Source organism: Puma concolor, chromosome C1 (assembly GCF_028749965.1).
Source record: "Puma concolor isolate L17-30 chromosome C1, mPumCon1.1.hap2, whole genome shotgun sequence".
NCBI classification, from domain to species: domain Eukaryota; kingdom Metazoa; phylum Chordata; class Mammalia; order Carnivora; family Felidae; genus Puma; species Puma concolor.
This window is the reverse complement of record NC_141674.1, coordinates 215,572,094-215,586,348: the sequence shown is the minus strand read 5'-3', so window position 1 is coordinate 215,586,348 and position 14,255 is coordinate 215,572,094. Positions and strand designations below refer to the sequence as shown.

Genomic DNA, 14,255 nt, shown 5'->3' with positions numbered 1-14,255 from the left:
GAAATAATAAGAGCACTCATTAAGGTTTCCAGTTAAAAAAAAAAAACCCCACATTATAACATCCCGAATATGTCTTTAATATACCAATAATTATCTGGAGGAAAATGTTAGAAAAAATATCCTTTCAAATTAATACCCCAAAAGACAAAATATTCAAGTTTTTTCTAGTAAGAAATGTGTGAGATAATGCCATATATAAACTATTAAGCATATGAAGAGGATCTAAGATTTTTTTAATTCACAATATGAATAGATGTGATAAATTAAGATGCACATAGACTAGGCTACAGTCAAAACAGCAGAAGAGGGCACAAATTGTCCCCCCAAAATACCCCACAACTGAGAAAAGGATTGAGGCAATAGATTTTAGCCTGAATTATTATAATTAGTACCCCACAGGAAAAAAACAAGAAAATAAACCAATCCAATAACCACTTAAAACAAGGAACTGTTGAATTTCCTAACAATAAAAAATAATTAAAACACATTAAAGCCCTGTTCGGCAACTATCAATTCCAACAGTTTAAACCAGGGGTTCTCCAAGTATGGTTTGAGACTGTCTCAGAAGGTCCATAAGATCAAAACTCTTCTCGAAATGATACTAAGACATCATTTGTTCTTTTCATTCTCGTTCTCTCCTGATGTAAAGCAGAGATCAGCGACGAAGCTGGCCAGCAAGCCAGATCCAGCCATGTCTGTTCATGTTGTGCCTGTGTGTGTGGCCACAACACTGAAAATATTTACTGTATGGCCCTCTACAGAATACGTTGGCTAACCCTTGCTCTAATGACTAACAGAATGTGTGCTTATGTGTTTTTTTAATGTGTTTTCTAGAATTTTCTAAGATCTTAGATTTAAAGTATAAACAAGTACATTTTAGAGGTTAATTCCACTTTTTTCTCAGTATTTCCACTGTGATTATATCTACTATAATCTCATTAGCTTCATTAACACCCAACAAATCACTATGAAACCTGAAATTTTCCTTAAATGTGCAGAGAAACACAACTAGAAATAAGTACACTGGGGCACCTAGGTGGCTCAGTCGATTAAGTGTCCAACTCTTGATTTCAGCTCAGGTCATAATCGCATGGTTTATGAGATCGAGCCCTGAATCAGGCTCTGTGCTGTTAGTGGGATTCCCTCTCCCACTCTCTCTCTCTGACCCTCCCCTACTTGGGCTCTCTCTCTCAAAATAAATAAATAAACTTTAAATAAATAAAAATATTACACATCACAAAATAGAAGCTGAAAAGCACCTAATTTCATGTCCACAGTAAGATGAACCACAAACTCTTCTAAATAAGCTGCAGTCATATCTTTTACACTCTGTAGTGTTTCTGACTCTCACATCACTTGCAGAATGTGGGGAGACTTGCAGAATGTGGGGAGCTGATTCAGCACTTTCTTTCTGCAGCTCATATGCTCTGGAGGACGGTACAAGACGAGAACAGGGCAGCAGTCAGCCCAGAGACCCTAGAGGTGCTGTGCTCGGTGAACAATACGGCAGAGATGAGATAGGTATAAATAAGTTAATGAAAACTCAAAATAGAAATTATCTGATACACAGACAATAGTACGGCTTGCTGTGCAGTGAGACAAAAAGACATAAACAGCAAGCAATTCATTTAAATTACTGTAACCGGCATTAACCTTCCCACAGGCAGACAAAGCAGCTCTGGGGTCAGCTGTCGGGAAAACAAGGGTGAGGGGGTGAAGAGGAGCAGTAGGCGTCAGCAGGGAGGTACTTCCTGAAGAGCTCCCCAAGTACTGAGGACAGGGCTACAGAAGGTGCCTGGCACTTGGCAGGCTCTTGGTGAAAACACTTGAGATGGGTGGAAGCACGCATTCACCATCCTTTCACCTTCGTCAGGCTTGGGCTCAGCAGAGCACCAGCAACATCCTAGTCATTGGATGACTAAACCAATGGCAAAGGTAAGTGGCACAGCCTGGGACGGTTTTGAGACTGGGCAGGCACCAATGGAAGAAACTCCAAAACCATTTCTTTCCATGACTTGTCACAACGTCTCTGACTAAACCCTTAATATTACAGAATACATATTTCATCACAGAACTTTTTAGCTAGATGGAACTTCTGGCATAATTTTGCCCAACTCCCTTATTTCAGAAGCAGAGTGGACACTGCAAACTTGCTCATCTTACTCCCAAGTCTACTGCCATTTCCACTGTCCCAGGTTACCACTAATAGCACTCCTGCTCCATGCCATGTCAAAGAGACACAGAATATAAAATACCTGAAGGTAAGTTACACAAGAAAAAGGCTTATAGAGTAATAGTTTTAGTACCTATTGATGATCCTTGACTCAATCAAATTATTCTACCGAGGGCTGAGCCACCATGAAATATTTAACCTGTGCTATGAGTATTGGTAGCTATGAAGAGGGATAGATAGCATAATGGTTAAGAGGACAAGTCTAGAACCATTCAATTGTGGCTACATGGTAGAGTCCTTGACTCTCTGGAGAGCTTTTTAAACATACCAGATCAACTAGAATCAGAATGCCTAGGGTGGTATCCAGGCATTGATATTTTTTAGAAAGCTACTGGGGGACTCTTCTAAAGTATACTTACCAACTGTGTATCATTCCTGTGCTTTGGAAATAAAAAGCTACAAGTATCTCTGAGATAAATACTGTTAATATTCCTGAAACAGATACTAGGAATGTTGTAAGAAAAAATAACTGAACATAATGAGGATTAATTATAAATATAGTTGACCCTTGAACATTTGAACTGCCCGGGTCCACTTCCATGTGGATTTTTTTGAATAAATACATATAGTAATGTAAATAATAATGTAATTATATACACATAGTATATAATATAGTATATATACATATAGTAATGTATGTCTTCTTCCTTTTGATTTTCTCAATAACATTTTCTTTTCTCTAGCCTACTTTATTTAAGAAAAGAGTATGTAATAAATATACAAAATATGCATTAATCAACTGCTTATGTTATTGGTAAGGCTTCCAGTCAATAGTAGGCTATTCGTAGTTGAGTTTTGGGGGGGTCAAAAGTTGAACGTGGATTTTTGACTACAGGGGAGTTCAGTGCCCCAGCCCCCATTTGTTGTTCAAGGATCAACTGTACTTAGACAGGGCCTAGCACCCAGTAAATACTCAATAAGTATCAGTGATTGTGATTATTATGTGTAAATACAACATGGGTATGCATATATACAAAAATATATCAAGCTATAGCCTAGTATACACATATGCACCCCTAACAATACAACTTCAAAATATACCAAGCCACAATTTAGTTAAGGAAGAAATTATAAGGAAATTAAATACTTAGAACTAACTAATAATAAAGATACTATGTATCAAAATCCTTGGAATACAGCTAAAGAAGTATTTGGGGGGAAATTTATAGCTCTGAAAACAGTTCAAAGGAAACAGGAGAGGTTAAAAGTAATAAGCTAAGTATTCAACTCAAGAAGTTAGGAGAAGGGCAAAAAAGCAAACCCCTAAAATAGAGAATTAAATAACAAAGATAAGGGGCCCCTGGCTGGCTAAGTTGGTTTAGTGTCTAACTCTTGGTTTTGGCTCAGGTCATGATTTCACAGTTCATGAGATCGAACCTCGCGTTGGGCTCTGTGCTCACAGCATGGAGCCTGCTTGGGATTCTCCTTCTCCCTCTCTCTTTCTCTGCCCCTCCCCCACTCACTCACATTCTCTCTCTCTCTCTCTCTTGCTCTCTCTCTCTCTCAATAAACTTTAATAACTAACAAAGATAAGGGCAAGTATCAATGATATACAGAACAGCATCATCAACAATAAACAGAGAAAAATAACACAACCAAAAAGCATGTTCCTTGAAAAGATGAGTAAGAGAGATCTTTGGCAAGCAAGGGTTACCAAGAAAGGGGCAACCTGAGTGACTCAGTTGGTTAAGCAGCAAGACTCTTGATTTCAGCTCAGGCCATGATCTCAGTTTGTGAGACTGAGCCCCACATCAGGCTCCACACTGACAGTGCGTGAAGCCTGCTTCTCATTTCTCTCCCTCCCCCACTTGCACTCGCTCTCTCTCAAAATAAATAAACTTAAAAAAAAAAGGTGACCAAGAAAAAAAGAAAGATTCAAATAATCAAAATACAGAATGAAATGGGAGGCAAAAGCACAGACACAAGAAGTTTTCTTAAATAATGAAGAACTATTAAAAAGTATCAGGATTATCTCTAGGCTAATAAATTCAAAAAGATAAATTCCCATTAAATTATGCCAAACTTGGCACAAAAAGAAAGAAGTTGAACAGATCAGTCAGTATAAAAGTGATGAAAAGAGCAAAGATCTTGCCTTCTAAAAAAACAGCAGGTGCAAACAATTTTACAATAAGTTCTACCAAATTTTAAGGAATTCCTATCCTACACAACCTGTTTTGGAAAAATAAGAAAACCAAAAACTGACCAGAACATTTCATGAAGCTAATATACTCTTGATTCTAAAAATCAGATAATGACAACAAAATGATAGGTCTATTTAACATGACAGAAAAATTCTGCCCTAAATATTACCTAAGTAAATCCCACAGTGTATTTAAAAAGTAATAATACATTGGGACTGAATAGAATTTATCCAAGAATTCAAGGACATCTTTGAATTCCTAAGATGGTTCAATATCTGAAATAGATTTAGAAAGAAACCAGGTAATAATCTCCATAAATAAAGAATCCACATTATAAAGTTAAACAAATGGCAAAACTATGGAGTTAAAAAAAGATTATACTGGAGAACATCTGTTTGAACTAAGAATAGGGAAAAACTTAAAAACCCATAAAGTACACAATTAATTCTATCACATTAAAATTAAGGGTTTTGTTCAATAAAAGACATCACAAGGTTAGTGGAGAAATGACTAAATGACAGAATGGCAGGAGATATTTGTAATGCCAAAAATGGAAATGTGATTATTATAGAGAATAGGTCAGAAATTCCTACAAATCAACAAGAGAACAGTAACCCTGATAGAACAATAGGCAAATGATATAGAAGGGCAATCTGCAGAACGTAATCTAGATTACAAAAACTAGAAAGCTGGATAATTCTGGCTGTTGGCAGGAATGAGATGATGTAAGAAGTCTCAGGCACTGCTGGTGGAGGTGTAGACTGCCGGAACCATTCTGGCTTAGGTCAAAGCCTCAATTAATAAAGAACTGCTTCTCTGCCTTGCAGAATAGATATCCTTTGTGCATATATTTCTTTTGGGGACTTCACAGGGAGGAATGGCTAGTCTAGCACAGGATTTGGGCCTTAGACATTCTAGGTCCTGACCAAATGCCTCTACCTGAATCGCACCTGATAGGACTGCATTGCCCACTGAGTCTAAAAGACAGAGAAGCCAAAATTCCACTGTACCCTTCTAACACAGGTCTGGATATGGCTTTACCTTTTTTAAAATGAGATTTCAAAACATTGTCCCAAATTGTGGTTGACGGGAAAGTATATTTAATTTTTGATATAATTTCTGAACTAAACCTGACTGCCTTCTAGTTGCACTAATTACCATTTAGGGAAAATGTGATCTCAGAACCTGGAAACAGAAGAAATTTAGCTCTAACAAAGAATGGATTCGAAGAATGGGTTCTTGGTATTTAAACAACCCAGAAGTACCACAAGAGAATAATCATACGGGTCCTCTTTTCTTACCCAACGGGAAATACAGTCACTTTTCATCCAAGGGAATGGGACTTAAACAGAGGCACTGAACGGGCGTGTCATTGGAAGGAGACGAACCTTAAGTGAGAAAAAAGGTCTCATCCTGCTCCCGAAGCCAACTGGGGCAGGCCCCGGAAGGAGTAGTAAGATTCAACTCTCAAAAGGGATCAAGGATTCCATGCAGATTCTTCCTCCAGAAAAGAGCTGGAGGTGGCCAGGAGATAGAAGACAAGTGAAAGGGTCACTGGCTCTACATTCAAGCCCATGTTCAGTCATCAGGGTACTGGTAGAGGCTTGTCTCCAGACCAGAAAACCGAACAAGATCTCGGGCAGACCCAGCAAGGACAGAGGACAGGAAATGTACATCAAACCTGATGAGGTTGTGAGCACGAAGATTCAAAGGCCAAAACTGCTCTTCAAATTCCTGAGGATGAAAGATGCAGAGCTATGGTATCACTTGGCCATCATGATTTTTATCCTTTGGAGTTTGCTAACCAGGCAACCATTACCCAAATATCTGATAACAAGGAAAATTTATTTGGGTTGTCCCCAGTCTCTACCCAGATGGCAGATTTCTGTGCCGACAACAAAGCTGCTGTCTGGAAAGTGCCAAAAGCTGAGCCTTGGGAGCCTGTGGGGCTGGACCTACGAAAGGGGCCCAGCTCATTGGCCCACTCTGTCTCAGGGGCTGAGGGTGATGCCTATCCATGCTGTCTTCCTAGAAGAAACTACTGGTCAGGTCTGAGGTGCCCAGAGAAACTTTTTTCTTCACGCAACAATAGACTTTTGTGGCAGACCCTTGGGCTCTCTGCGCACTTACCAGAGAAACTGGTAGTTACAGCAAAGACAGGAATGTTTCCTGGGCACACAGGGTTATACATTGTGGACACATGCAACAGGTAACGTCTGTTTTAGATAAAAGAAACGTGAGATTAAAACAAAATAAACAAATAAAAAACGCTCTTTGGAACACAAGTGTGAGCTAAGATTAATAACCATTTGCAATTACGCACAAAGCAAAGAACCTTTCTAGAAGTCTTAGGAAAAGTTTATGATGTTCTTAAGGTTATGGTTTGTTTCAATAACAAATTTCAAAACCTTAAATGGTGCAAAAAGTACTAACATCCTAACTGTAACCAGATTTTATGTTATCCAGAGAAGAGAAGCTGGTTGAAATATCCTAAAAAACACCGTGATTTTTAAAAGAGCAAATTGCCATTTTCCTAAATATCAAGAGGGCAAGAAATGAGAAACAGCCATGTGGTTTCACAAACTCTCTATTTAGAGGCTAGCAGGAAAGAAAAATTTGTACCACATACTGCGGGAAGGATTAAGGCCATTCCCTCAGTCAGGCCTAGTAAGGAAGCAATATAAACAACAGTAAGGTACGAAAACCATAAAAAGAGTAAGGAAAAAACATGCATACAGTAGACATGTAAAGGGTTCAGTGATATTTACCTATAAGAGAGAAGGAGAGGAATTACAACAGAGGACAAATCAAGAACAAGTCTGGCATTAGAATTTCCCAAACAAAGGGCAAAGTAGGTTATTAGCATCCACCCTGACATCAACTCTGTCATCACTCCCATCCACCAACACTTCCTTGCCTTTGTATTGGTACAAACCACTAATAAGAAATCAAGGCATCTTCTCCCTTCAACTTGGAGCCCAGGGGAAAAGAGGCTCCTGAGGTCTGCCAAGTCCAATCACCAGAGCTAGGTTTGGACCAAATACTAAATAAGTTTTCAAGTGCTCCTTTGCCTGGCCTTGTCCTGCAAGTATCTCTCTCCCTTGGCGATCTTGTTGACGGAGAATTTAGCTATCTGGAGTCCTGGTTATTTCCCTCTCTTCTCATAGAGAGGACATGACTCACAGTACTGACGTCGTTACTGTATAAATGCACTCTCAGAAGAGGGTCACGGTATCCAACCAGTTTTAAAGGAAGAAAGAAAAAACACCAGAAGAATGAAATCGCGAGGAACAACATCCAACCGAAATTGGCTGGGTCTTGAACAGTAAATCACTAGTTAACTAAGCAAGCCACCAAACAAAAGGAACCTGGGTGCCTCAGGTCAGTGTACCTGGTGGGCCACTGCAGTAGTCTCTTCATCCAAAAGGAATTTCACAGTTGGAAAGTCCTTCTGAATGAACAGCACCTGGCACCAAAAAGCTAGGCATGTTTTCAGAAAATGCTCACCACCCCATGTCACTACCTCATCAGCAGTGAAGAGACAGGGTGATCCTTATGCGGTCACTTCCTGAAATCACCTCCAGCTTACTTCAGGATGTCAGTGAGATATGCTCACCAGTCCCTATCACAAGGTGTCCATAAAACATCCTCTTTTAGTAATCTTCTGGCATTTCTTCTAGCCTTTCAAGGGGACTGTGCCAGAAACCTCTTCCTGATGAAAAAAACAAAACAAAACAAAACAAAACCAACCTCATAATCTAGTTGGCCTAGCCAGGTCAATCGTTTCCATTTCATAGTACAGATAGAACTCAATTTGGCTGGAAAATATACTCCCTGTATTTAATGTCTTAGACATCTATCCAGTAAAATATTCCAATTTGGGGGGGCTACTTTCCCTTTAGTCTCCTAGAGTCAGCTAGGCCCTTGGTCATGGCTCTCCCCCAATGTGTTTGCAACTGCTTTCTTCTGCATCCGGAGGACACATGGCTTAGATTTTGATTAGAGACAATAAGACTGGGTTTTTTCAAGGTTTAGAATCAAAACACTTTGAAAAGATAATCTACTTATCAAATTTAAGGTGATCCGGTCCCACCACCAATGACAAAAAGATACTGAGTTAAAGCAAAATGAAGGGCAAAATGAAGTGCTTTTTTGGATTTGAAAGATCAGTTTAATTCTGTTCATATGAGCCACAGGGGTGGACTGGGCACATCGCAGGAAATGTCAAGGTTGGCTATCAATACAACCCAAGACCCATTAGGAAAGGACAACAGCAACCACTAACCACAGGAACCAGCAGCCAGAAGCTGGTTAGAAATTGGGAAGGTCCCAAATGTACCATGTGATTAGGTCTGTAGCACAGAGAGACTCCCAAAACTGAAAACAGTCAGGTTAGTGTAAAATAAAATGTCAGGCAGCAATCCAGTACTCACCTTTGTCATGAACACAAACTGAGAGTTTCTGAACACCATCAACCAGAACATTCTGTGTGTTGCCATGTCCATCTTCTGAGTCGCTGTCATCAAACTGAGCCTCTATAATGACATCAGGACTGTCATTATAGCCTTTCACGGACTGCTGCGGGAGATGGCTTCCACAGAGCTCTTCAGGGAGATCTAATTCATCGGTACCTTCTGTTTCTTTGTCATTGCTCTCTGGTTTAATTACCTGAAGAAAATAGAAAAGTTCTGCTAAATCACTGGAGGGAAGAAGAGGAAATAACAGATTTAGCTTTTTTCATTTTCCTTTCTGAAGGAAAAAAACTGCACATTCAGAAGCTCAAAGCAATGGACACTCGCCATGTAGCCTGAAAAAAAATATTTATTTTCCAGGTACACGGACCACCTTATGGAAATGATCAATTCAGCAATGCCAGGGTGGCACTCAGCTCCTCAAGGTGCCCAAGATTAATGTCATATCTACTCATTTTTCTGATGTACATTTTCATCCCCTCATCAGAGGCCCTGAATACCACAAGGACTATGCTGCTTCACAAGGGTTCATCACAAGGGATCAATGAGTATCTTCAGAGGTGATAAAAGAACTCAACATAGTATGTTACTGCGCTCCCAAATGAAGCCACAAGAATATAAGGTGAAATGGAAAAAAACAAAATTAACTGTAAATAAGAGTTTATAAATGTTCTCATAAAAAATGTAAACTCTTTTTTTTTTTTTTTCAACGTTTATTTATTTTTGGGACAGAGAGAGACAGAGCATGAACAGGGGAGGGGCAGAGAGAGAAGGAGACACAGAATCGGAAACAGGCTCCAGGCTCTGAGCCATCAGCCCAGAGCCCGACGCGGGGCTCGAACTCACGGACCGCGAGATCGTGACCTGGCTGAAGTCGGACGCTTAACCGACTGCGCCACCCAGGCGCCCCAAAAATGTAAACTCTTAATTCTCCATTTTGAGGCTTGAAATCAGTATACAAAGCACACAACTGATGGATATTTATAGAACTAAGGAAGCATTATATGACAATATTTTCAAAAAAAAGAAAAGGAGTAAAGCAAACAGAAGAAGAGTCCAGATACTAATCCACTTAATGAATTTGTCACATAACAGTCATATGTCAATACTTTGATTTCTATGGCATTTGATTTCTATGGATTTCTGTAGCAGTTTCTCAATGTGTTTATATTTGAGAGGTCTAATATTTTTCTAAGTTTAAAGTTTCAAGTTAGATGCCTGCCTTCAACAAGCCAGATTAACATCTGAATTAGACCACACAAAGATCATATTAATAAGGGGTCTTTGTTTCACACAAGGCAGAGAAAGCTATTAAATCTTTCCCAAAACATTTTCATGTCACAGATTCCAATTAACAACATAACCATCCCCAGACAATGAATATTATATTCAGCCAGAAAATCAAAGTAAAATACTACAAAGGTATTCACAATCAGAATAAAGATTCTAAGAATATATTCGCAAGTTTTTAAAAAAGTGACTTCAAGAAAATGCGGTAACAGAAAAACATGTAAGCAATAATTTTCCAGAGTAAAATTGTGCCCTTTAATAGCATTTTCTTGATTCCCAATTTCTGAATATATTTAATGAAATTTTCTTTCAACTCTTGCCATGTTTTGACTGTTGTCAGATTCATTCAATCATTTGTTCATTCTTTCATTCATCCATTTGTTCATTATTTCATTATGAGAAGTTTGAAGGTTCCTTTTCTTTGATAGTAAAAGAAAAAAAATCAGCTGGTTAGGCCAGAAATCTCTAAAAAGATCCCCTTAGGCCTCTTACTGCATGAGAACATAAGAGTAAAGCCATAGTTGGGTCTTTAAATTAATATACAATCATAAACCCAACTCCGCTTATCACATAAGTCCGGTTTTCACACCTGACCCAACGTAGATCATTCAAAAAACAGAATTTGCTGACAAGTTAGAGAAGAAAAAGAACTTGACATCTGTGTCTGGCAAATTCAGTAACGGGAATATCTGCCCCTGACCATCCTCAAAGAATTTACACCCTTGAGCATTGTCAGAACAGCCCAAAGCACAGGCAGGAGGTATGTGCGCACACTCTGTGTCTAAAGCATGGTGGCTACAACAGTATCACTGATCTATTGTTTTTTCTGCACCATTCCCACACATAATTTCTCTCAGAGAGAGAGAATGACTGGTGTGCTAGTTAGACTCGCTGGTAGCATACAGTCTTCTGGAAAGATGTTAAGCTAAGAGTCTGTGCTTTTGGTTTCCATTATGTATTTATTTCTGCCACTAATGGTTTCACAAAGGATTTGGTTCCCACAGGCCATGAAGAAAATCTTACAAGGGGAATCAGAATTCTGACATTATCAAATTTGAATGCTTAACTATCCTACAACGAAAAGTAGTCTTTTTCCATATGCATGTGTGTGTGTGTGTGTGTGTGTGTGTGCGCGCGCGCACGCGCGCGCAAAACATAACAATTCTGTAATTGCCATGATTCTGCTATTAAGAATTATGCTTTTATGGTTTGGCTCCCTCCCTTTTTTTTTTTCTCCTTCCCCTCCCCCATGGTCTTCTGTTAAGTTTCTCAGGATCCACATAAGAGTGAAAACATATGATATGTGTCTTTCTCTGTATGGCTTATTTCACTTAGCATTACACTCTCCAGTTCCATCCACATTGCTACAAAAGGCCATATTTCATTCTTTCTCATTGCCACGTAGTATTCCATTGTGTATATGAACCACAATTTCTTTATCCATTCGTCAGTTGATGGACATTTAGGCTCTTTCCATAATTTGGCTATTGTTGAGAGTGCTGCTATAAACATTGGAGTACAGGTGCCCCTATGCATCAGCACTCCTGTATCCCTTGGGTTTCCTAGCAGTGCTATTGCTGGGTCATAGGGTCGACTCTTAAAAACTGAGAACAAACTAAGGGTTGATGGGGGGTGGGAGATGGGTATTGAGGAGGGCACCTGTTGGGATGAGTACTGGGTGTTGTATGGAAACCAATCTGACAATAAATTTCATATTAAAAAATAAATAAAACTAATGATCCATAAGAAAAAGAAAGGATTATGCTTTGGCTCAAAAGTAAAAGGTTCAAATAAAAGTCAATGCGAAGAGGAGATCAGGGGAAAGCAATAACCACAGTATGCCAAGCCTGATTGTATAGCACATTTTAAAACCAGAGCCTGGTTCTGACTTTATAACAATCTCCATGGTTTAGATTAGCTACATTTAAGAATTAGTATTTTAGGCACTAAATTTACTTTTGAATTACTGTATCAAAAATGTTGTACAGAGGCAGGACTTCATGAATCAAGTCATTCGAAAATATGTAGTAAAAATATAAATTAATACCCTGTATTTAGAAGTATTTGTATTCTATTTTGTTATACCAGCACATGAAAGAACAGAAATACATTCTTTAAAAATGTAAAAGATTGGGGCGCCTGGGTGGCTCAGGCAGTTAAACGTCAACTTCAGCTCAGGTCATGACCCCCCAGTCCATGGGTTTGAGCCCCGGCTTGGGCTCTGTGCTGACAGCTCAAAGCCTGGAGCCTGCTTCGGATTCTGTGTCTCCCTCTCTCTCTGCCCCTCCCCCACTCATGCTCTGTCTTTCTCCATCTCTCAAAAATGAATAAACATTAAAAAAAAAATTTTTTTTTTTAAAGATCATCATAAGACCACAGGATAAAAAAGACACTCTAAAACTACTCCATATCACACACTGGTTAAGAGTGAGGGTTGAAGGACCCTTAGAGAAATGGCTAATTCAAGTCTGGAGCAGAAAATAGATAAGATGAACCTGGAACATCTTGTCATACCAGGAAAATAAGGAAGCTATCAAAGGCTACTAGGATCTTATCTAAAAAACTCAGGAATCACCATGAAAAAGCTCTCACTGGTCAACCTTAAGCATTTATCCCCTTTCCTGTACAACCTACCTCAGGTTAACCAAATAATTGATGAAGTAAAGTTCTTCTTGACTGAAGAGTTTCAGCTAGTTAAGAAGGAAGGAAAGACGTTCAATATCACATTTTGCCATCCCTATTGAAATAATGGATTTAGGAAATGATTATCAATGGTTGCTGAAACCAATTAAGTCATAACCTGATGGGGATGGAGTTTTATAATAAATGAATCAGAGTAGCAATACCTGTACTGACTAATCAATATAAATATCTTAAAAAGAGAAAGAACCATAGTGCTTCCTGATGGATTATAATTGTAAATACATACCATTATCCATAAAGTATTTTTCCCCCAAACTGACCTTGAATTTCCCCCAAATCTGACCTGAAACAGGGATCAGAGGAGCACGTTAAACAACACTAGGGACAGGATCCATTTACACTCACTCCCCAGGTGATTTCATCCAGTCTCATGGCTTTAAACTTCTCTATATGCTATTAACTCCCGAAATTAAATGCCTAGCCTCGACCTTTCCCCTGAATGCCAGACTCCTATCCAACTGCCTACCTGACACCTTCCTTTGGATATTTGTTGGCACCTGAAATGAGAAAGCCAACTAGTCCCCACTAGAACCCACTCCTCTCCCAGCATTTGCTCTCTCAGCAGATGGCACCAGAACATGTCACCTTCTTCTCATGCCCCACATCCAATCCATCAGAAGAGCCTGCTGGTCCTTCCTTTCAAATATCTCTTCTTGACATTTACACTGCTACTGCACAAGCAACCTTTATCTCCTTGCTGAACTACTGTGATAACCAGTCTCCTGATTTCCATTTTGGACCAAAGCAGTTACAGTGATGCTTTTAAAACATAAATCAGGGGGCTCCTGGGTGGCTTCGTTGGCTGAGCATCTGACTTCAGCTCAGGTCATGATCTCACAGCTCATGGGTTCAAGCCCCACATCGGGCTCTGTGCTGACAGCTTGGGAGCCTGGAACCTGCTGTGGATTCTGTGTCTCCCTCTCTCTCTCTGCCTCTCCCTCACTTGCTCTCTCTCTCTCTCTCCCAAAAAATAAACAAACATTTAAAAAATTTTAAAACATAAATCAGATCATGTCATTCTCCCAATGGCTTCCAACACCATTCCATTATCATGCCACAAGGCCTTGTCAAACCAGGCCCCTGTTACTGTTCCAGTCTCATTTTCTATAACTTCTTCCTTGCAAATTACACTCCAATCCTAGAGATCTTCTTGCTATTCCCAGAACACTAAAACCATCCACCCCGAGGCTTTTGCATTGCTATTCCCTCAACCTACAAAACTCTGTGCCCAGCTATTCTTAGGTCTCAATCTCTTCGTTTTGTTCACGTCTCTCCTCAAATGTCCTTCTCTTAGAGAGGCCTTCCCCGGTCACGTTAACTGAAACAGCCCCACCTGGCTGTCATTACTCTATCCTCTTGCCCTGCTTTATTTTTCATCACTGTACTTATCCCTACTTGGCAATATATTACATGCTT

At 39.5% G+C, this 14,255-nt stretch overlaps 1 protein-coding gene across 8 annotated transcripts in view; it reads right to left on the bottom strand.

The window, feature by feature from the left end:
• LOC147578739 (DIS3-like exonuclease 2) overlaps window positions 1–14,255 on the bottom strand; it is a 179,507-nt gene that overhangs the window by 44,730 nt on the left and 120,522 nt on the right. For 3 of the 8 annotated variants that reach the window (XR_015255629.1, XM_086719933.1, XM_086719932.1), the window contains exons 6-7: window positions 8,808–9,042; window positions 6,505–6,590 (exon numbers count right to left, since the gene is read on the bottom strand). Coding sequence is in view for 5 of the 8 variants with exons in the window: in XM_086719933.1 (XP_086576059.1) it covers window positions 6,520–6,590; window positions 8,808–9,042 (306 nt within the window). In the remaining 3 variants the exon portion in view is untranslated. Of the gene's footprint in view, window positions 1–6,504; window positions 6,591–7,896; window positions 8,087–8,807; window positions 9,043–14,255 lie in introns of those variants that run through there. The other 5 variants (XR_015255628.1, XM_086719930.1, XM_086719931.1 and 2 more) reach the window with 3 other exon arrangements.